This window comes from Chelonia mydas, chromosome 2 (genome assembly GCF_015237465.2).
Source record: "Chelonia mydas isolate rCheMyd1 chromosome 2, rCheMyd1.pri.v2, whole genome shotgun sequence".
Classification (NCBI taxonomy): Eukaryota; Metazoa; Chordata; order Testudines; family Cheloniidae; genus Chelonia; species Chelonia mydas.
In genome coordinates, this window is record NC_057850.1 from 219431782 (window position 1) to 219456656 (window position 24875).

Sequence of the window (24875 nt, forward strand, 5' to 3'; positions counted from 1 at the left end):
CACACTTAAATAATGAGTTTTGACGTATAGCTTACCTCCCTTCATGCCATGCATGAACAAAGCCCTTCCTGAACCCGCCGTGGGGAAGGCAAAAAAACCCCAACTGCACCCAAGCCAATACGTTGGTAAGGGAAAAATTCCTTCCCAGTCACCCTAAAAGGGGCGGCTAGCGTAATGCCCACAGCAGGTCTTGACCAAACCTGGTATTTTACCACATAAAGGGGAGGAAGGGTGGGTCCTGGTTCAGCGTGCTCCATGTAAAGGGAGGCTTCAGGCACAGGGCTGCCCCTTTTAAACCCTGCATTCCTAGGGGATGAGTCAGCGACCATGCTGACCCCTTTTGCAGCAGTTTTCATCTTCCCCGCCCCCCAGCCATAAAGCACAGTTCCCTTCATTCAGCCAGCCAGCCAAATACTGCCATGCTTAAAGGTGCAGGGCGGTCAATCTCACCTGTTCTTCAGACCTTTGCACACACCCCTATACTAGTTTAATCATTTGTAAATAGCCTTCGCCTGTCTTTACTCCATTTCTTCACCCTGCTTTTTTCCATTCAGGTCCCCCTACTCACTCTTGGCATTTCAGTCTCTCTCTAGCTCTTATTATTATTTAAAAAAAAAAGTTGGTGGGTCTGGCAGGTTTGAGTTAAAAGGCAAAATTGTTTCCTCCAACTTGCAAGCTCTGATCATAAACCCACAATAAGATGAATCATTTCCAGTGAAAGTCATATGAGAAATAATTATCCCACAAATTATTTAAGAAAAATAATTCTACATTTGAAAAAAATATAATTTCTTTAAGGAATTATACGCATATATTTATATTATACTCCTAGAAGGGAAGCTCATAGTTAAGGATTAAACTTCTAATATCTACATAGGGTAGGACACAGTAGAATAAACATCCTCAGTTCTTTAATTACAGATGGTATTAATAAAAGCATTAAGGATTGTAAGTCACATGGATCTTTTAAAACAAATTACTGGTAAACTAAAAAGTAGACTAGGGATCAACTTTTTTAATTATGTCAGTGTTCTTCACAGGCAGCTATATTAAATTTCTCAGAAAGTGGAGACGTATACAAAAGAGGTCTGCAAATCTTCCCATATATTTCAGGACTTGTTTCTTTTTTAATATGGGTAGGGCTTAAAAAATCCACGTGACAATGGTAAGTAAAAAGATTTCCCCAGAAGATGACCTGGGAATGAGGTACAATTTAAGCTTTTCTGTGTTTGTAAAAACAATTTTAAGGTCAAAATTTACAAATGTGGGTATCTAAATTTAGGCACCTACAGAAGTTTAGTCCAAATTTCAGAGGTGCTGCCCATCTGCAATAGATGCTAAAAGTGTTCTGCACCACTTCACAAGAAGCAAACACATACAAGGATGAAAAGGATATTGTTATTATGGGTTTCCAGCAAAGCACACGCTTTTAAATTGTCCACCTTGATATTTCTGTATAAAGTTAAAAGAAAAGGAGTACTCGTGGCACCTTAGAGACTAACAAATTTATTTGAGGATAAGCTTTCGTGAGCTACTTCTCACTTCATCGGATGCATGTAGTGGAAAATACAGTGGGGAGATTTTATATACACAGAGAACATGAAACAATGGGTGTTACCATACACACTGTAACGAGAGTGATCAGGTAAGGTGACCTATTACCAGTGGGAGGGAGGGAATTACACTAAGTAAAACTATTTCCCCTTGTTTATTTCCCCTCCTACTGTTCTTGTCAACTGCTGGAAATGGCCCACCTTGATTATCACTACAAAAGGTTCCCTCCCCGCTCCGCTCTCCTGCTGGTAATAGCTCACCTTACCTGATCACTCTCCTTACAGTGTGTATGGTAACACCCATTGTTTCATGTTCTCTGTGTTTATAAAATCTCCCCACTGTATTTTCCACTACAAGCATCCGATGAAGTGAGCTGTAGCTCACGAAAGCTTATGCTCAAATAAATTTGCTAGTCTCTAAGGTGCCACAAGCCCTCCTTTTCTTTTTGCGGATACAGACTAACACAGCTACTACTCTGAAATCTGTATAAAGTTAGGTAATGTTCCCCTAACAGTAGCTGAGGGTTCCATCTAGCAAACGGTAAAGGAGATTTCCATGTTTCAAGAGAACAGACAGGATGCTGCTCTTTTGTTTTATTCCTTATTTTACCATACATGTGGGATCTCTGCTTTACTGAGTTTTAAGTAGTCAAAAACCTTGCACTGTGGAGTTTAACAATCTACATAGACTATGTTTTTGTGCTTTCACTTTCACTTTGAGCTCTGTAGGCCTGAGGTACAGTAGATTATATAGCTGGTTCAGTCAGATGTGTAAATACAGCCTAAACCATTATCTGAGCATCCTGAGTCCCATGTGACTTATTCTGGGATCAACAAGGCACAATAGTGAGTATTCCTAACCTTTTCGACCTCCCAGATAGGACATATTTTTTTCCTTTTTGTAACAATCCTATAGAATACGATGCCAGGGATCTAATTTTCTATTGAATTCTATAGGGTGGTCTAAAAATATTCTATAGATGTCATCTATTTCCATTAAATTCTGCAGATTTTTTTCCATAGGGGTTTACAGAAATCAGTTGTCTCATGAATGCTTTGCAAATAATTAATGGAATATGTGTACGTTGTACTCTATTTGACCAGCTATAGGATTATGGAAGACTGGTCGCTATTTGGAAACTCATTGGTTTGTTCAATTAACAATGATTTATTTATAAATCATACTGATTTGCACACAGCGGTTAGTACATACAGAACTGGTTTATATGCAAAATTGATAAGTGCGTTTAATATATTGGTTTGCAAGTGCTAGATTTATTTTGTCTGAAAAATTTAGTGGCTTATAGGAATGAAATATTGATTTTTGTGTGTGATATAGTTTGATGTTTGCACATAGGGCAGGGGCTGCTTGCATTGCTAATTTAGAGTCTATCAACCTCTTCATCTTGATCTCTGATTTGATGGATTTATAGGGAAGGTCATTAAAAATGATTTTGGGCTGAGTATTCTTCTAAGATGTCTATTTCGGAGCCCTTCTAAACTTATTTAGAAAATAGTTTGGCTATTGTTAAAAGTAGCAGATGTTGAAAATAAAGAGCCATTAGTGCTGTCAGGAGGTTTATTTCTGTCTATAATTGCCGCAATTCATTTTTTTCCAAAGAAAGAAACATCTGAATCAGAAGGTATAATGAAAAGTGCCAACAAAGTGCTAGGTCTTTTCTAAACAAGTACAGTGCAGCTCTTCCAGAGCCCAGTCCAGCGCTAACTGAAGTCAACAGCTTATGCTCAAATAAATTGGTTAGTCTCTAAGGTGCCACAAGTCCTCCTTTTCTTTTTTGCGAATACAGACTAACACGGCTGCTACTCTGAATCCTGAAGTCAACAGGAGTCTTTCCATTGACTTCAGTGGACTTTGGCTGGGCCTCTGACACCCTGATTCAGCAAAGCATTGAATTATCTTCCAAAATTCATCCTCATTCTTGAAAGCACTTAAGCACATTAAAGGCAATGGATCTGAAGCATGTGATTAAAGTTAACATGTGTTTAAGTGCTTTGCTGATTGAGGATGCTTTACTGAATTAGGGCCCTAGAGAGCAGTTTAGTGCCTCATGGCAAACTATGAAAAACCTGTCTGGAAGCAATTCTTGTTGCTATTGCACATAGGACCTTAATTATCTCAGCTGTTCTTGCACTTCTCCCCCACCCCAGTAGTCACTCTATTGACCAGCAAAATAATTTCCAGCTAGCTCAGAAATGCTTTGCCAGTTCCCACATATCCCCTGTGTGCAATAAGGTAGGACAGTATCCTGTGCCTTCCTTCAGTAGCTTGAAGAGATACTTGCCTGAGGAAGGGAAGCAGTGTGAAGGACAGGGAGCTGCAGGAAGGGGCCATAATTGTTGGGAAAAGTCACAGTTCTGGAGATTTTCTCAACATTTGCCATTATGCCTCGGTATGACTTCTTTTTTCATGTTTAAAAAATGTTTTTCATGACAAACTCACTGTCCTTTCAGTAAACAAAGATCTAGTATGAACAGAAGCGGAATTGTTTCTAAATGATGCTATGGATGAACTGAGAAGAATGTTTGGATCCAAGTTAGGCTTAAGTTAGGCATGAAAAAGGAAACAGATCTAGGATTCAGGTTTGGCATATGGACAGTATTTATTGCATATGTTTAATGTGCCAGTACTCTGAAATAAACCATGCCTACTTGCTGAAGAATTGCAGTACTTGGTGTCCTCTTCTGCTTATTTGAATTAGTATATGCAAGCTCCATTGATGAACACCAGCGAGTTCTTCCAAGAGTCAGAAGCAACGTACAACCTCATATCCATGCATGTGTTAGGTGCTGTGTTCGGATAGCACTTACCCAATGGGCCCTGATCTCAGTCGAAAGCCTCTTTGGTAATATAAATAATAATATATAAACAGTTTTCCATTTCAAGCCAGTTATAACATTCAGGGACTGCATATTTTTAGTGGAACTGGTCAAAACTTTCTGAATTTTGATTTTTCAATTTTTTTTTTGGTTAAAATGTCAGATTTCAATGGAAAAAAGGGGGAAAAATGCAAAAATGTTCATACTCTGATTTAAAATTTTTCTTGAACATATTGAGCTAAATACATCCCTGCTGAGACAATTAAGCCAAAGGAGTGACATAAGGAATTCATTTGGGCCGGTTCTTCTCAAATATATAGACAGATCTCATAGTCTATAGCCTGCAGCCATGTATACACACCCAGAGCAGAATTCAATTCATTGCATTCAATCTTGTGGTACAGTAAACTTTTCTCTATTTTTTGGACTATGCTATGGATCTACCAAAATCCAGCCCTTTGCAAACAACCTGGAAAATGATGTGCTAAAACAGATTACAGAGAGTTATTATCATTGTTTTGTTGTTATTTGTACTGTGATAGTGCTAAGAGGCTTCAACCCCATTGTGCTAGGCATTGTACAAACACGTAACAAAAAGGGAGGCCGTGCATCAAAGCATAAGATGAGACACAACAAGTGGATACAATAAACAGTTTTGGGAAGCACAAGGCAAAAATGAGACTCTTGTGATTAGTGTAATAAACTGCAGTCACAGAATAACAGCTGGCCTAACCACGGTAGGCATCTAGAAAGAGGCAAGTTTTAGCGAGGCTTGAAAGAGAATAATATAGTGGCCTTTTAGATTTTTATGAGGAGCTATTTGCATGCATTAGGGATGACCTGGGTCAAAGCACAAAGGTGTTGGCAAATCTGACAAATGGGTTACCAGAATAATTCTAAAAAACCCTAATTATTTCAGTGGGCAAACAAATTCCCCTAGTACATTGCTCTATTAAAAGTGTTTGCAAAGAACACATCAGTAGAATAATTTTTTAAGGAATATTTATTTTCAGTTCCATTTAAACAACCCACTTTTGTAACACACACTAAAATCTTTAAGAAACATTTTAAGAAATGTCAGCATTATAGCTACAGGGATAAATTCAACATATTTCAGTTCTATGGATTAAAATACAGAATATGTTCACATAATTCTGCATTTTACTTTGTTGCTGCCTTATGCTTTACATTAAAAATACATGACTGACACTTTTGATACCATCAAGCCTTTTTATTGAAAAAAAATATTATTGCATTAAACTACATTCCCAGGAATTCATTGATTAAACTAAAAAAAAAAAAAAAAAAAACAAAAACCAGCTGCATTGCATGTACAATAGTGCAATTCACTTAGCTACTGTATAATATAAAACACTTTATACAGAGAATACAAAACAAAATTACTAGTTTACATATTATACTAGTCAGAGTATTAGTCAGTTTTAATATAAACTAAACACTTTTAAAATCAATCAGGTCAAATGGCATGTTTATGCAAAACTGCACACCAAATGTACACATTAGGTATTTTACAGAAATGCCTCAGTTACAAAAAAAAATAGACGTTTCATCATTGTGGATCAGGGGGCTCAGTTTTGTTATTGGAATTGATGTTTATTGTACAGAATGGATGACACATATCTCTTTGACTAAGGGCCAAAGAATATATAATTATGCTAAAATACGTATTGATTTTGAGTGCAGATACCACACTTTCCCATGAGATAACATCCCAGCACCACCCAACGTACTGTAACTTTCTTTAAAATAATTCTGAGTAAAGTCGGAACAGGAGCTTTCCTGCACACATCAGACCTAAGAATGCTGGTATTAACAAGGTATATATGGTTTTAAAAATAACATACTGAAAACCAAAGTGTGGGAATAAATTCAGCAAAAAAGTCATATTGAACTACAACGGTACCAAACATTTTCAAGAAAATCCACCTAAATGCATCAAGGAATCAATTTTAGCCTCCCTTTAAATGCAGCACATAGTAACTATTTTACTTTCATTCTGTTTCTGTTCCTTTTAATCTCTACTTTTCCCATCAATAGCTTTACTTCTGTTTTTCACAGTTCTACTTACTAGGTTTTATTGTTTTAATTTGGGTTTTTGGATATTTGTTTCACAAGCTCGTCCATATTTATCTGAAGGAATGACTTTTTCTTGATTTTTTTCTTAATTTGATTCTGTTTCAATTATTTAATTTACTTTACACAAACAGGTGATGTGTATAACTAATTTTTTAGATTTTTATAAGCAATCTGATACTATGTGGACTACCTTTTTTTGTTTGGTCGATTTTTTTGCTATCATAAATATTTCTTAATTAGTATTGTTGCCTTTAAAAAGTGAAGACTCTGATCCTGAAAAGACTTATGCATATATGCTTAACTTTACAGACGTGAACAGTCCCATTGAAGTCAGTAGGAGTACTCAAGTGTGCAGAGATAAACATGTGCCTCAGTCTTTGAAGTAAGACCTTGAGGTTCATATGTAAAAATGTATGTGCATTTACATATACCTTTGTGCAAACAGTTACTGCGATTGCATGCACAGTTGGGTATTTAGGCATCTATCCATTTGCAGGTACAATTGCTCAGCATACGCATGCAACTGTGGTAACTACACACGCACACATTTGCTCGTGAACCTTAGGCAGAGACAACCCATGCCTGCCGATGTGGAGAGGGGGGCACAGTGAGGGCAGCTGGCTTCGGCATTGTTACTGAGCATGCTCAGTACAAGCCACACAGCAAATCTGGGGGGCACATGACCCCTCATTCCCTCCCCCTCACGCGTTGCCGCCTCATGACATATATTAGTAAAATTTAGCCCAAGTCATTTTAAGTGGCTTGAAAGGTGGTGCATTCCTGAAGAATCCATAATCTAGTTCCCCTCCTTTTTAATTCGCAAACAGAGTTGAAATAGATACTGAGAATTAAGAATGATTAAGAGCCTGCTAATATGTGTTTATACTTACATGGGCGGGGGGAGGCTGATAGACATGTTAACTTCTGCATCTTCTTGAATAAGTTTAATTCATGTTTAAAACCCTTATATATCACTGATTATTATTGGTGTGAGGTGTTTTTATACCTTGTGTGTTTTTCACAAAAAAATGATGTTCCGGTTGAAATGGGTATTATTTAAAAAAACCACAGTTGGTTTACTTTAAATTTTTTTGATTGATTTTAAATTTACTAGTCAGTAAAGCCCTATTTCAGCCACGCACCTAAGCACACGTTTAAGCCCAGCCTTGTTAACAAAGCACTTAGCACATTTTAACTGCATAGCTACTTTACTAAAGAGAAAAAGACTTAAACACAGGCATTGCTGGATCAGGGCCTAAAATGTCAACATTTGCCAATAGTAACCACAGTGACATGTGAGATATCACACTAATTTCCAGTTTAGTGATTGTATAGTAAATGAATGTGGTTTCTCAGATATCACTGGATGTGGTCACTTAAAATGCTTGCCTTTTTAATAGCTGTGCACTGTCCTTCCCTGATAATCCATATGCCGTGAGCTCTTCCTAGAGCCAGTTTGACGTCATCCCTAAGTCACTCTATAACTACCATTCTTAAAGGAGTTTTATAACCAATAGCCCATCTACCTCCCTTGTTTTGGAGATTATGGAATTTTAAACATTAAACAAAACTGTTGTTGAGCCCCCCCCACTCAGTCACTCAGACTGTCATTTCTCCCCTTCCCCTCCTCCTTCAGTCAGTGTGTTGTCTACATAAGTCCCAAACTAACTCTGAAAGAATGGAATCACTTGCATTGACATTAATGGATGCTGGATTGGCCCCTTAAATTGTAATCTCTTTGCGGCAGGAAACTTGTCTTATTAGGCTGTAAAATGCCCACTGAACTGTCGTAGCTATAGAATTAGACCAAAAGTTTCAGATGTGTCTACTAATTTTGGGTACCCATTCAGAGTCACTAAAGAGGTTTTCAGAGGGGATCAGCTCCCTGGCAAGTGGCTCTCAACATCTCTGAAAATCAAGCATTAGTTGGGTCAAGTTGAGCATCCAGAAATAGTGGCCACACTTGAATGTTGTGGTCTAATAACACTAGGCCACTCTGGAGAATTCATCTGAAGCTGCAGTTTTACTTGATTGTGACTAGATTATTTTCATTCCAGGTTGATTAAAAGTTAAAGTTTTAAAGTTAAAAAATTCAGCTGTAGATTTTGCTTTAAAATCTTGCTTTCTTCTAACCACAGCTACTTTCCTCTCTTTCTACAGCTAACCGAATATCATGAAAAAAAATTCCTCAAAAGTTTGCTATTATATGTATTGGGAATTAATTCTGGGAGTGTAGATTATCAACTCTGTACTAAATCCTTTCAAATTCATTATCTTTTTATCTAAATTAACAGGTGTAATCTGTCAGCTGTTTTGCTGGCCAGTGATATTGACAGGCATAGTTGTACTCTAACTATAACCAAGAACTTCATTTAATACAGAGTATCCAGTGTTGAGTATTAGACCACCATAAAATATAATCGGTTGAGGCTCCGTTGAAGCACATAGATAACTCTAGGTATTTGAGTACTCCCACTGATGTCACTAATTAATGTGTGAAGGTTGGGCACTTGGTTCACTGCCTTGCTGAATCACAGCCTTAACTTTGAGAATTTTGGAAATTATGTTAGGAACTTCATTGCATGTTCATTGTTTACCAATTGTTTTTTTCAGTCCAGTTTTATTTCACACTGCTGAGAGTTTTCCACTACAGTTGTCAATTCTGCTCTGCATTATACCCATTCATCACTATTCGCTTCAGTGGGGCTGCATAGGACAGAGGTAGAATCTGGCCCTTCTGGTGAAATTCTGGTTCCCTAACCAAAGACCACATACAGAGAATTATTTGCAAAAGGTAACCGTGTTGATGTTGGGCCTAGCTGAGACCAGTACAACATAATTTCCAGCAAACATTTTCTGAGAAGGGGTGCACATTTTTTTGAGAAAAGTATATGTAGATTCTTTGGGCACGATTCTCTAGAGCTCTGTTTGGCAGGGGAGAAAACAAAGCATCAGGGTGTCAGGTACAGTTCCCCACATCTCAAGGCCAGCTCCAGCCCCATTGAAACTTAGAGCTACTGAGTTCTGCCAATATTCCAGAGTGAATTAGTCTCTGCAGAACTAAGTTAGCATTACTGCATCTTTCTAGTTTTAGTTTTCACTTGGTGCTTGTCTCCACTACGGGGAGATTGACACTGCTGCAATCAATGCAGCCGGGACCGATTTAGCAGGTCTAGTGAAGACCTGCTAAATCGATGGCAGAGTGCTCTCCAGTCGACCCCGGTACTCCAGCTTTCAGAGGAAAGTAAAGGAAGTTGACCAGAGAGCATCCCTCATTGATGCAATGCAGTGAAGACACTGGGGTAAGTCGACCTCAGCTACATTGACTCCAGCTACGTTATACGTGAATAACATAGTTGGAGTAGCGTAACTTAGATCGACTTACCCTGGTAGTGAAGACAAGCCTTTGGTGGTGTGAAAACTAAATCAACATTCATATTCTGTCAGCCATACCCTTGACTTTTAAATATTGCTGATGTGCCCCTACCACTTCCCTCCGGATGTGTGATTGATTATGAAATATATGTTTTTCTTCAGATTTTTTTTTGGAGCAAAGGAGTAATAGTTTTGCTAATTTAAATAACTAGAAACCTTGAAAATGTCTCTCAGTCCAGGTAACTGCTGGGTCTAGCTAGAGCAAGAATGGTGGTGAAGATCTTGTCCTTGGAACAATGGATGAATTAAAGGATTCAGATGGAGGGCAGCAGCTGCAGCTGCATTCAGGTGTGGAGTGAATAAAGTAGGGATAAATGCAGTATGTGGCAATGATGGGAGGGTCAAATAGGAAGGGTGGATGGGTGTGGTGGAGACCAAATGCAGTGGGCGTCCTGTCAGTAGAGTAGGGTGGGAAGGAATGATGGTTGGAGCTAATGGGGAAAGTGATATGGGAGTGAAATATGATTCAGAGAGTGGGTGCATGTTGGTCAAGGAAAGATGGCTGCTATGGGGATGTACAGAAGTGGAGACCGCAAAACGTTGCAGAAGGGTATGGTGGATTGAGGTGACAGAAGCATGATGCTGACTGGGAACAGAATGAAATGCTGGTGTTGCAGAGAAGGCAGATGGTCCTGTGGCAGGCAAAACTTTAAGGTGCTTTGCCAGGAGTTGTTTCTGCATATGCTGCTGGGCTTGCAGCTGAAGTAACCTGTACTTGTCTATTTCATCCGGTGAAAATGTGATAGGCTGTTGAGTTAAAGGAGGGGAGATGGATTTCCTGTACATTTCTAGCTCATTTTCTGTCTCATCACACTTATGCATAGCACTGTCACAATAAGTGTTTACATTTCCTTCCACTCTATGCAAGTTCACGCTTACATCATGTACTTCTTCTTTGGTCTCTGCTGAATTAACAACAGAATATCTATTAGAAGGAAAAGCACCAGGGAAATCATTTGGTACTGGGTCACAGCTTTGTATAGAGGGTTGTACTTCACTAATTAAGAGATTTGATTGTTCCTTTATTGCTGTGTTCCTTTTTATGCTGGGAGCCTGATAGCCTATTCCTATTTGAATTATGTCTTTAAAAAGACAATTATCATAATTAGTGCCTGTTGTACGAATAATATTATTTGTCTGTGAAGCTTCAAAATTGTCTTTCTTTGCACTGCTTTCTAACAAACTGGTTTCATCATTCCTTAAAACATTTTCACTTATATGTAGGGCTTTTTCAGGCACAAGTAACATTGCTATGTCACCTACTGATGATGAAAAGTTACTAGCAAAGTGACTTTGTGAGTGATCCTCCAATTCCATTCCACAATTGTTTGAAAATCCCTCTGAACCATGTGCTTGTTCTTGGCTTTTCTTGGATTGCACTCTTTCTAAAAGTAGCCTGGCTGTCAATGACGTTCTCTCTCCCACTGTGTCTTTTGCTGAGTTTTCGGAAGAGCCAACATGAAATTTTTTTGATTGACAATTTACATTCTGCAGATCAAAACGTGTAGATTCTGTTTTTCCTGGTTCAGTGCTGTAACAGCCTTCTGTCTCTTCCTTGCTTTTATTCAAATAATATACTGTTTCTTTTGAGAAGGATCCTGAACTACTGACTGTTGATCTTCTGCAACTAGATGATCTTCCACTGCTTCTGGAATGTCTGGTGGAAGAACTTTTGGAGCGGTGGCATCTTCTATTTCTGCTGTATTTTCTGCCAGAATGTCGGTGTGTATTTCTGCTTTGCTTTGATCGGTCTCTACGGTGTAAACCTCTACGTCTTGAATGTCGTTGATATTTAATTGTATCCCTCTGTGTACAGTTTCTAGTTCTTTGACTTTTACTGTAGAAAAGGTAATCCTCATCTGCATCATCAGAAGAGGAAATAAAGTTGTGCTTTCCGTGTTTACATTTGTGCCTTTCATCTGTCTTGTTTTTTCTTTTACAACAAAAGAGCAAGTGACTTCTATTGTGATCACTTGATCTGTGACTAGAGGAGCTACTTACATAGCTAGTTGAACTGCTAATGGAAGTGTTGGAATAGCTAGAATGTCTGTCAGAAGATGACTTTTGGGAGGATGAAAATCTCCAGTATCTTGTATAAGCTCCACACCCTTCATTTTCTGAATACCTGCTTTGAGAACTTGATTTATAACTAAGGAAACTTCCAATAGAATCTTTTCCACTGTCACTTACATCACTGCTGCACCTAGGCCAGTTTTGAATGGATTTGCAGTTGTTTTGGTTTTCATGTATTTCTTCAGAATAACTTAAATCACATTTTGCAGCTTTATGCTTTTTAGTCCTAGACACACAAGGCAAAAAGGAAATGCTGTCATTTCCACCACTGTGTGTTCTTTCACAGCTATGCAAATGGTGCTTTAAAGATCTCCTAGATGTTCTGGCATGGAGACTTCTTTCTCTTGTATAATCCTTTTGTGAGACATCAAGGAAAGCAGGCACTTTGGGTATGTTTTCATTCGAATAATGTGAAATGTACTTTTGACCACTTCCATTCATTTCTTTCTCTGTGTCTGAAACAGCTTTTTGCTGGGCCTTGTTATGGGTTTTGGAACCTTTTGTCTTCTTTGGTTTCAGTGACTGAGTATCTTGTTCCGTTGACATTTGCTTGTCTTCTATTAAACCTGAGGTTTCATTTTCATCTGCATTCAGATTTGTAGGGGGCTCACTACAGTTTTCTGTGTTTGTTTCACCCTCTTTACAATCTCTATGGTTTAGAGAAAGTCGAAAGTCAAAATATAATGGATTACAGCCATAGGAAATACAGGGTGCAGTTTTTGTAAACAAAAGAAGTTCTGTGGGCCACTGAAGGGCAGTGCTCCCATCTTTGCTCAGTACATGAAGAAATGGCAGTGCTTTGGGCTTCATCTCATTAACCACTGTCTCACTCGGCAGCATTTCTGTGTTTCCATTCACAGTTCCTGAACTCTCGAAAAATGTCTCTGTCTTGACCACATTGGGATTATAATGCAGCTCACTTGCATATCCCTGCTCAGCTGGGTGTTGTGGTGGGAACGCCGTTAAGAGGTCACTTAGCATGGTATCACTGTGCTTGTAAGGGTTCTGCTGGGTACAAAGATTGCTAGTTTGGCTTGGAGGTGAAATGAGAGTTTCCAACAATTTCTCAGTCTCATTCAACTCACCTTCTTGCGAGCCAGTCAAATCCAAATTTGAAAGCTGCATTTTGGTTTTGCAGAATGAAGGATGAGCGCTGACAATTTCTTTTAATTCTTTATTGCTGTTTTTCTCATTTTCTTTTAGCGTTTTAGTTTTTGCTGCTGAAGTGCTTGATGCAATGATATCCATTTGACCTTGTGGGACATTTAATCCTCTATCCACACTTGCTTTTGTATCCTCACGCAAAACTGTGCAAGACTGACAGCCATCAGGAGTTTGTTTTGTTTTATGGTGAGGTGATTCACTACCATCATATGCTTCTTCAGTGTTCTCACTGAAAACTGATGCTGATGACTCTAACTTTAAATGGGCTTTTTTAGAGAAAGAAAAAGAAACTCCTGTCCTGTGACTAATATTGGTGCCATCTGAGAATGCTTGTGAGGCTTGATTTCCAAGCGAACAGGGTCTCTCGGTATGTGATTGGTGCCTGCTTAGTGTAAGTGCCTGTTGTTTCTCTAACATGCTTCTGGAGCGACTTTGTCCTTCACACACAACCATGCTCTTGGTACCTGCTGTGATTCTGCCATTTTTATCTATGAAAATTCCTTCCTGCAGTTGTTGCTTTTCCACCACCAGTCTGGGAGCTTTAAACACTGGTCTGCTGCCTGTGATGCTATAAAAAAAGAAATAAAATCAATGGATTAATTAAATAATTGAAATAAGAAATTATTAACATTTCTCATGCTCAGTCTGTTGAAGGAGGGGGTCATTAATGCTGTTGAAAGTGAAAGCTATTAGATTGTTTCTATATCCTATAAATGCAATTCACCCCAGCCTAGGCCACCTCTAAAAAAGCAAGAAAGTCTTTATTCTCAAAGAGAAAAGGAGGACTTGTGGCATCTTAGAGACTAACAAATTTATTTGAGCATAAGCTTTCATGAGCTACAGCTCACTTCATTGGATGCATTCAGTGGAAAATACAGTGGGGAGATTTATATACACAGAGAACATGAAACAATGCGTGTTACCATACACACTGTAACCAGAGTGATCAGGTAAGGTGAGCTATTACCAGCAGGAGAGCGGGGTGGGGAAAAAAACTTTTTGTAGTGATAAACGAAGTCCCCCCGCCCCTCCCCCCCACACACACACTCTCCTGCTGGTAATAGCTCACCTTACCTGATCACTCTCATTACAGTGTGTATGGTAACACCCATTGTTTCATGTTCTCTGTGTATATAAATGTCCCCACTGTATTTTCCACTGAATGCATCCGATGAAGTGTCTGTCCTTCTAATAAGTGACTGTCATAAATATAAAGGGAAGGGTAAACACCTTTAAATCCCTCCTGGCCAGAGGAAAAACCCTTTCACCTGTAAAGGTTTAAGAAGCTAGGATAACCTCGCTGGCACCTGATCAAAATGACCAATGAGGAGACAAGATACTTTCAAAGCTGGAGCGGGGAGAAACAAAGGTTCTCTCAGTCTGTGTGTTGCTTTTGCCAGGAGCAGAGCAGGAATGCAGGTTAGAACTCCTGTAAAGAGCTAATAAGCAATGTAGTTAGATATGCGTTAGATTCTGTTTTGTTTAAATGGCTGATAAAATAAGTTGTGCTGAATGGAATACAGATTCCTCTTTTTGTGTCTTTTTTGTAACTTAAGGTTTTGCCTAGAGGGATTCTCTATGTTTTGAATCTGATTACCCTGTAAGGTATTTACCATCCTGATTTTACAGAGGTGATTCTTTTACTTTTTCTTCAATTAAAATTCTTCTTTTAAGAACCTGATTGCTGTTCATTGTTCTTAAGATCCAAGGGTTTGGGTCTGTGTTCACCTATGTGAGGATTTTTATCAAGCCTTCCCCAGGAAAGGGGGTGTAGGGTTTGGGAGGATTTGGGAGGGGGAAAGAAGTTTCCAAGTGGGCTCTTTCCCTGTTATATATTTGTTAGACGCTTAGTGGTGGCAGCAATAAAGTCCAAGGGCAAAAGGTAAAATAGTTTGTACCTTGGGGAAGCTTTAACCTAAGCTGGTAAAAATAAGCTTAGGGGGTTTTTCATGCAGGTCCCCACATCTGTACCCTAGAGTTCAGAGTGGGGAAGGAACCTTGACAGTGACCAACTGGGAACATGAATGACTGCACCTTGTTGTTTTGCATTCGAGATCGGACTTATATGATTACTGGACTAATGGTCTCTTTACTTATGCTTTAAAAATGAGTTTTTCTAGACAAATATCTGTTCTTGCAATCAATACAGTGTAGCAGAACTAGTACATAATACATCCATGCCAAGCATTGTGGACAGGAAATCAGAGTTTGAGTGAAACTGGAAAATATTTTAACTCAGTACAGGGAAAAATTCTACCTGTGTCTAAAAGTATGAGGAGAGGGAGCATGTGGGGAGTCCATTTATTTGCTTTGCTTCTGACACCACTTAAAACCCACAGAGAGGTGGCTCTGCAGGCCTTCAGCAGTGGGAGCCAATAAGGAACGTTCTGGGTTAGCATTAGAGGCATGTTCCAGCGCTGTGGGTGCACATGCCCCTCATTTAGCAAAGGGAGCTCCTATGCCATCCCCATGCCATTTGTTGTGTGTCATGCAAGAATAATCTCTTAGGGGGTGCAGTGAGTGGTGGTGTTCTTTTCAGGGTGCCGTTCTGGTCAGTGCAGAGGTGCCTACTCATGCTGGTGTGTCAGTATCTATCCATGCATGTGCTAGCAGTAACTTTGAGTCAGCCAGCATTTAGACCCATGGGGAGCTCACCTCTTGTGGAACTTGCAATACATTACAAAGCGCTAGCTGGTGACAGCAGGACCTCTGTTTATGGCCACCCTTTCCCCAGAGCAATTGAGAGCTGGCAATACGACACCTAACCTGGGGGCAGCGATGCAGCACTGTCCTACCACTCTCTGCACCCATTATTCCAGCCACTGTGGATAGAAATGGCAACTGTTTTTCTTTGCTCTCTATCAAGAGTTAGGGGTAGCAGGATCTTTCTAAAAGCCAATGTATTGGTTCCTTCCCAGCCCAACCTTGGCCTTACCTCTCTACTTTATCAGTCTGTCTGGGGACGGCACACAGTTTATCCCTCTGCCGTAGAAGGGCATAAAGAGCCTTTTCACAGATAAGTGTATTTCATTTAATTAAGTTGTATGAAAACCCAACTTTACCCGAAGTCTATTCCCCTGCAGTCATTCTTAGTAGAGCAGGTCAGGAATTTTTTTCAACAAAATGTTTTTTGACGGAAAATGCTGATTCATTGAAGCCTGATTTGCAGCAGGGTCTCGAAGCTGGGTCTCTCATGAATGCTCTAACCACCAGGCTGTGGCGTCAATGTCTCTCACTCTGTGTCTATGCATTGAGAGGAGGTGTCATTTCCAGCTGGAGCTCACATACACACTCTAGCTTTGACTGAGCTAGCACGTTAAACACAGACGTGTCGCTGCAGCGGCTCAAGCGGGGGGAAGGGCAGGCTGCCTAGCGTACTATCCCATCTGAGACACGAGGCACGTACTTGAGTAACCCCAGTGCTCAGGCCATTTTTAACTATTTTTAACACTCGAGTTTGATCAGTGGGTGTGTCTCCTCAAACTGCAAATTACAGCTTCCGCTCAACGTGTAGATGTGCCCTAAAACTCTCCTGTTGGAGCTGCTCCACTTTGTATAAGTCACTGAATATTTATGGGCCAAAGAAAGAGAGAGAGATTGATGCCATAGCCTGGTTCAGAGCAGGGGCCTGAAATCCGCATCGTCTATATCTCATGTGAGTGCCCTACCTACTGGAGTATTGGTTATTGTGGGCTCTTGCACTCATGTTTTTTCATGAGGAATTTCAAAAGGTCTCATTTTTGTTCTCCATCGGAAAGAAAACAGATTCTGAAACCCTGAAGTTTTTCATGAAACAGAACTCTTCTTTTTCCATCCAGCCCTAATGCATAGTGCTAAAGTGACATACCTCAACCTTTTACTCCAAAAAGGTTACATTGGCCTGAAATCGTTGCATAGTACACCATGAATGTTGTTATTTCCACTGTACTGAAAGCTTGGTTTGTTTTTAACACAAGAATGACAGTTTAATTAACCCATTATGGTCATAGATTAACATCTGTTGGAGGTCTGGGAACAACCTACTCTGTTGAAGCATTTAGTGTATGTAAGTGTCATTAAACAAAAAAGAGATTTGTCAGACATAAAGGTTTATTAGTATAAACATTGTACTATACATCTATTATTATCATCAGTTTAACTAACAGTACTGGGTAAATGTAACAGAGCTAATTACATCTGTTTTTCATTCACACAATGATACTGTCATTTACTCTAGGGAGAAAGTACCTGAATAGCCTAAATCTACTAAAAGTAATGAAAGAGGATTTACAGGCTAAACACAGAGACATTAAGGTCTGTTTAGCCTCTTCCTTTCACTCTCTACAAACTACTAAGAGTTATACTAATCTATTTAGGTCAATTTTAATAAGATAAAATGCTGATATTGTAAAATCATCTTCAACTCACTCAATTCAGAGGCGATTAGATTAACAAGCTGCAGGGGAGAAAACACAAAACCTTCAGATGCCAAGTAATTAATTCAAGGACTTTCAATTTTATGGTTTTCACAAAAGGAACATTTGGAGTCAGTGATAACTGAAAATGGGTTACAGTATATGTGATCTCTGTACATTATAGAAAGCAGGACTAAAAGTTAGCGATTTCTTCTGCGAATGAGGAAAGAGAGTGTTAAAATGTAACATAAATTTCAAATACTTGCCATTCAGACTGCTTCCGTAACTCGGCAAGCTGGTGGAGCCGCTTGAGTGCTTTTTCCTGTTTCTTCTCATCTTTCCATGACTTTGAAGCCACATTTCGAGCAAATTCCCTTTGTTTTAAATCTTTCAGTCGCTGTGTGAAAGGAGTAAAAGGGAAAGGATTAAATATGTACGGAGCAAATGCATTTCTTCTTACTACATTCCTGTGCTCCTGCTGAAGGTAATGTGCAACAGGAGATAATAAAAATAAGCTTAAAATAGTGTGGAAAAAAAAGTGAAGATTCAAAATACTATTTTCATATGATGTGACAAAATAACGAAACTGTTTATGGCTGGTCTCATACAGGCTTACATTAGATGCAGATACACACATGCACATCCACTTATGGATGGTATGGGTGGATGTACATCATATATATGAACATTATGCACACACATGCATAGTGAAATCCTTGCCCAATTGAATTCAGTGGAAGTTTTGCCATTGGCTTCAAACAGATCAGGATTTCCTCCATAATATGTATAAATCTACTTGTGTAAACTCATATGTGTTTGAATATAATATAGTATGTGGCATAGAGATATTTGTGTGGGGATGCATACTCACATGTGAATAGGTGTGTGTGCATGCATGTGTAGTATTTAAAACTCCAGTTGTAATTGAAGGGGGGAAACGGGTGGCCAAAATATTTAATCAGGTTTCTTAAATCTCTTATGATCAAATTCACAACATTTCTGTATACCTGATATGCTTAGATTTCAGAGAACTAATGCTGAGAAATTTATAATGAAGCCATATTATATAGGGTCTTTGAATTCTTTAGTTCCCCGGTGTTAATATTTTAATTACAAAGTTTTGCACAGGTGATACTGTAGGAAAAAAAGAAAGAAGCACTCAGCACAAGAAAATGATGACTGCGTTCTTAGGGAATCTGATGATTGTCTAGCTTAGAGCTAATAAAAATCTTTAAAACTCATAGGCTGCAGTGCCCATTTATAAGTAGCTCTGATATGAAGCCAAGTAGCCCATCTAAATAATAGGTGATAAGGCCTTTGACTGATGGGTTCCATTACTGTATACACAGTATTTTACTGGTTGCCAACAACTGTCAAGTTCAACTGGCAGTGGAGTATATTTGAACCAAACGTTGTGAAGGACAGACACTGCAAGACCACCTCCTGTGACTGACTGGAAAAAAAATCTAATACAAATTACTTTCTCCCTGGCTGCCTTCAGGAAAACATAATGGCAAGTTTCACCCTGTCTTTAAATGCCCCAATTTTCCTTCCCCACCCAGACCTCTCTCTATGTGACATCACCCCCCAGTTCTTCTACTTCCCACAACTCCTCCATTGTCTCCAGCAAGCCCCCTCACTGAAGACTTCTCTACCCTCAAATCTCCATCTGCCTCTGAACCCATAACACACTTTCACTCCCCTGTCTGTCTGTTACCAGCAGGTAGAGCGCCAAGGGACACAGGCCTGAGCACTGCTGCTGAAAGTAGCCTCAGACTGTCTTCATCCTCCGCTCTTATGATTCCCCTCCTTCTTCTCTACAGCCCACCAAAAGTTGGTGGATTACACGTTGTCATCTGCCAAGCCTGAAAGTTGGGAGGAAGTGTCCCTTGTCTCTCCTTATATTTATGCCCCAGGATCAGCTGGGCTAAGGAAGAAGTGGAATGCAGTAACTGTGTAGCGGATACTTAATGACGCTATAGTCAATGGCATTAATAGATTTGAGGAATGGAGATAGGGGCTGTCACATCATGATGCTCTAATGACAAAAGCAGAATAACTATGGAATTGATGGTGGCTGCTGACATCCCACTGCCAGGAGAGGTAACAGAGCTGGCTTACCAAGTAGTATCAGAAGCACTGGTCATGGAAGCAGGGATAACTGTCTTCTAAACCCATTGTGCCAAATCCATCCTTGGAGGTCTTTAATTAAGTTATACCTAGAATGAATGTGGCTAACTGGGTTTCATTCAAAAGCCCTAAGTGTTCTGTGGAAAGTACTCAGCACTATATCTGAGGGCCACCACTAGGAGTTTCAGACTTAACATTGTAGCATCAGGGTAACTGAATGGAGACTGCAACACCACATAGTCTAAAACAGAGTTTCTCAACCTTTTTGATACCAGGGCCTTGATACCTTCCTAAACTGTGTCAGGGAAAGCTCAGAGACTCGTGCCAGTGCATGGAATGGTCATTGAGAAACACTGGTCTAAAATAGCCAACACTTTAATGCAATCACAGTCCTCACACAGCAGTGTCTGCCTCCCTATAGCTGGCAATATGTGTTTCAATCCTATTCCCCCTTCTCTCTCCAAACCACACTCACAGTTAACCAAGCTATTGGGGAGGAGGAAGCCCATTACAATATTTATCCCTTTCATATGAAGGGCGAATCTAAAGTAAAAAGGTGCTGAATGCCAGGATCCCATCTGCGTTTTGTAAAATAATAATTAGTATGTATTGTTCAATGATAGATCATATATAGAACCTTTAAAAACAAAGTTAGCCCCTCTCCTTACCAAAAAAAATGGGTAAAGGGAAAGCCGAGTGGCATTAGTATAGTCTTACTTGAAGCCTATTAGCAAAGTAACCATGTTAGTCTTTCCCTTCAGAGCGTCAAGGCTAAAAACTGAGTACAGGGCAATTAAATCTAGTTTTATAGGAAAAATTAGTATTAGTAATAATCTGTTTGATATCGTTTCCCCTTTGCTGAGCAACAGTAAATATCTGAGCCTTGCGGTTCAATTTTCCATTGGAGGAGACAGCAGTGACATAGAGTCTGGATATTGTTTTAATTACAGATCTCCATGAGTTCTGGAATGGAGGTGGTCACAAACAGCATGCAGGAAAACCTTTTTCCTCACAGAAAGCTCATCCAACAGGCAGCAACTCTTCCTTAAGAATTTATACTAATCAGAGACCAAGTACGACTCTTCTGTTTCTCACATAGTTCCCTCTACCCAGAACCTTTCATGACTAAAAGTAACAACACATAGCATGTCTTCTCAAGACTGAGCATTTGCTCACGTGCTAAGAAAGAGAGCTTGGAAGAATATATGTAAAAGCACCACCTGGAGACATCTGACATAAGGTGGGGAAAATATAGTAGCACTCCTCCAACCTCCACCCACAAATCAAGGCCCACCTACTTGAGACACCAATGTCTCAAAAAATCCCCCCATGGGTTATTCATGAGCAGCTAACATGTTTTTAAATACAAGTTTACCTTGTCCATACTAAGGGCAAACTATTGATTAACATTGTGTTAGTTGATTAACGCATTTTCCAACATGATGCATTTTTTCTGTGGACACCAGCCAGCCCTCACAGTAGGTTGTGCACATTCTCATAATATGATCTTTCCTTTCCTTTCTTACCTGCTTTGAACAGAAATGCATTAGTTAATAATGCTGACATTTAAATTATTGTAACTGAATAAACACTACATAAAGAAAAATGGGGCAATTCACACCTTTCAGAGCTATCATTCCACCCTCTCTGCATTCTTGGACAGATGTCACTGCAGTGGTCACATTTGGGTCCAGATTTTTAAAAGCATTTGGTCATTGCTCCACTCAGCATTGCAAGGCCTAAGTGCCCTAGCTAACTAAATACCTTTTTCAGAAGTGACGTCAGGGACTTAACTGACTTTCTAGGACGTGTCTGTCTCTATGGGATGTCAAGTTTAGTAGAACTTGAAGGTGCTCAGTTGAGCTGCCTGGAAAATGGTATTTCCTTCCCACAGAAAATTTGGATGTTTTTGGATAAACATTTCATTCCAAAATGGGCAGAAATAGCAAAAAATTGAATTTTTTCACGGGAAGAAACATTCCAGAAAATTCCCTTTTGGGTGATCCAAAATGGAAATTGTCAGCTTGCTTCCAGCTGCACGACTCTCCAGGCAGTTGCCTCCCTGTGCTGCTCAATTCTCAAGGGATCTGGGTGCCTGGGCAGCCCTAAGAGGCAGCTGCCACGGGAGTTGGGGCATCGAGGGTGCCTGGTGTCCATTAAAAATTTTGACAGAATCGACACATTCACTCAGAACATTTCTATTCTGTGAGATCAGAATCTTCCATTGGAAAAGTGTTCCCCTGGAAATTGTTTGACCAGTTCTAGTGCTCAGTACCTCAGAGGACTGGATATTGAAATTGCACATCTGCTAATCCCTATTTAAAAAATCAATCCAGCTTTCAATTCCTTGAAAACTAACTGTGCACTTTTCACCCACTTTCTTAGATTTCCCCTTTCCCCCATGCTCGTTCCCCATTTCCCACTGCAGTTTGGCACAGATATCCTGTGGTGCCCTTCTCTTCTGAGCACTTCTCACTCTCTGCAATTTATGATAATACAAATTAATGTATAAAACAAGATTTTTTTTAACCCAAGAAAGAAACTTCCATTTTAAGAATACTTTAGAGACCAAACTGTAGAATAGATTAGAAAAAAAATAAAAACCACATTTTTCTGACATCTCTCCAAACTTAACAAGAACATAAAGTTACTCAAACAATGAAGATCTCATTCTCCACAGAACAATGCAAGTAGCCCTTATTCTTATTAACCTGTTCTACTTGAAGAAAGGGCAAAGAAACACCTTTCAAAAATGTCCTTTGGTGACACTTGCTGTGTTTTAGCTGTCACCATGAGCTGCTCAGTGGCACACATACAGTATTCATGAGGAGAAACAGAAACAGTTTCTACCTGTCAAGGAAACAAAGAACAATGTGAAAGCTAGTACTGTGGAAGCAGGTACTGAAGAGTGGTGCCATTTCACTTCTTTGACAGTCAGGATTATAATCAACAAAGCAAATGGACCAGCACTAAGAATAGAACACCCAACTGTATTTTTGCTCTCTAATGGCATACAGCAAGTGTCGATGAAATAGGAAAAAGAACACAAAGAATATAGCTACAATAGACAGGTAGTTGAGAACTCATTCATGAGAGATGAAATCCAAAACTTAGAACAGGTGGACAGAGTCTTTCTCAGCTCATCCACTCCTCAAAATAAAAACTTGCAGTGGCACAGCAGCCATTATATGGTCATCTCAATTCAGTGTGTGGGCTATATTTGTAAAACAATGGGCCTGCATATTGCAATTGCTGCTGTAACCTACTGATGTTAATGACACGTAAAACCACACTGACATGTACTTGAACAACTTAAAAATCATTGTGTACCTAAGTGAGAGCACTGAACCAAACAGGCAAACCTGGCAATTAATATCTATTTAAATGTATAGTCGCATTTTTCATGTAATTAGGTGCTTAACTGGGCATCTAAATTGAGATATGTGTAATAAATTATGATTCAGTTAATAGCACTCTAGTGCTTTGTCTTACACCTCCTACAAGTAGCATTACCAAGGAATTATCGATTTTTAAAAAATCTATGTATCATTTTTTTCTAATTTAAAATTTTCCTTTGTGTTGAACGTTTACAACATTGAAAAGATGGCTGCCATAATGAAAGTTACTCTTGTTATATAAGCATGGAATATTAAAAACAAAAAATATTCACCATTATGGAAAAATATGAATGATAACACATCTTTGTTATGTTGCAGCCTATATCTAATACTCTTCCTCTTAGAAGCTGATGTGTACTGATTCTCCTCTTACTGTGTCTAATAGCTGGTGTAATAGCTCCATTTATGTCAGTGGAATTACACAGGTGTATGTGAATGAGGAATCAGACCGATAGACTAACATTCAAATTATATCTCACAGTCCAAGTAAAAACAAAAAGTCTCCCAAGCCTGTCTTGAGGACCTTTTTATTCTGTAAGACACTGGGCACAGTGCAATGATCTTGCCGTAAAGTTACATGGACCTGATTGTATAAAACCTTAACTGGAATTTTACCATTCTTATGTGAAGTGCATCAAGCCAGACAGTGCAAAGCTCTGGCTAGATGTAGGTGCTTCAGTGCCTCTGTCCAACCTGCACAAGTGTTTGTGATTGTTGCTCTCTAGTGGCTCATCTGAAGAAAAGATAGAAGTCCTAATGTTGCAAACAGCTAGTGCCAGTTCTCCTTTAGCGACAGTAATAGGGGGCCTGTCTTGTCAGAGTTAAAGTCCTGAGTTTTATTCCTCAAACTGCAGATGAGTGGTTTAACTACTGTCTGTACATTTGCAGCCCTATATTGATTACAACAGCACCACAAAGAAATAAAATGTATGATTGTATGTTTTTGGCATGTGTCATGGAAAAAAATGAGGAGAGAGAGAGAGAGAGAGAGAGAGAGAGAGAGAGAGATCTCTTTTACCCTGTTCATATAGTATCCAGAAGACGGGCTAGTTTTTCAAAGTATATTTTCAGAATCAGCATTTCAAGGGTATAAATATGACAAATGATATTAGCTGTTAAAAATGAAAGGCTGTCTTAAACTCCTGCAAGAATACCCTGCATCACAAGGTGCGGGGAAGATCTGATCTCCTGATCCCTACCCTAGCCCTCTCTCTGCCCCTGGGGGTGGATCTCTGACCTTCAGTATTCACTCTCTCTGGAGGTTCAGGGAGCACAATGCTGGGGAGGCAGCTGACTATCTCTTTGACTACACTGCTAGGGGTGATCTTTGGATCATGTTCCAAACAGGTTTGATTGAGCCCCTGCATACAACTGTCCTGGAGACGTCAGGCCAAATCAATCCAGAAGTGGCATAAATGGTGATGTAAGTTATTCAGCGAGGACTAAATTCAGTTCCCCATTTACACTGATGTAAATCTGAGGTAACTCTATTGACATTGGAGTTACAGTGATGCAAAGAGGAGGTAAAACAGGAGATTTGGTTCCACTTTCCATACCCACTTAATGCTAAATGGCAAATTAGTGCAAGATATATTACTTTGTCACTTACATTCTGTTTTTTATCAGTTTACACCCAATCTATACTAGTAATATTTATCATTTTATAATCCGCTGCTAGCCCAGAAATAAACCTGGGAAGTGCTTCCACTTTACGTAGCAGTTGGCTGAATTTGGCCTGTCACGTACAATGAGCTTATCATGTTCGAAAATGAATCCGCAAATTCGTGGGTTTT

At 39.4% G+C, this 24875-nt stretch overlaps 1 protein-coding gene across 1 annotated transcript in view; it reads right to left on the minus strand.

Annotated features, from left to right (window-relative positions):
- Positions 1-10093: 10093 nt before the first annotated feature.
- The window catches only part of ZNF804B (zinc finger protein 804B), a 352328-nt gene continuing 337546 nt past the window's right edge, over positions 10094-24875 (minus strand). The window contains 3 exon segments of the mRNA XM_037890738.2: positions 10094-10138; positions 10140-13728; positions 17821-17951. Of these exon segments, the coding sequence (XP_037746666.2) occupies positions 10094-10138; positions 10140-13728; positions 17821-17951 (3765 nt within the window).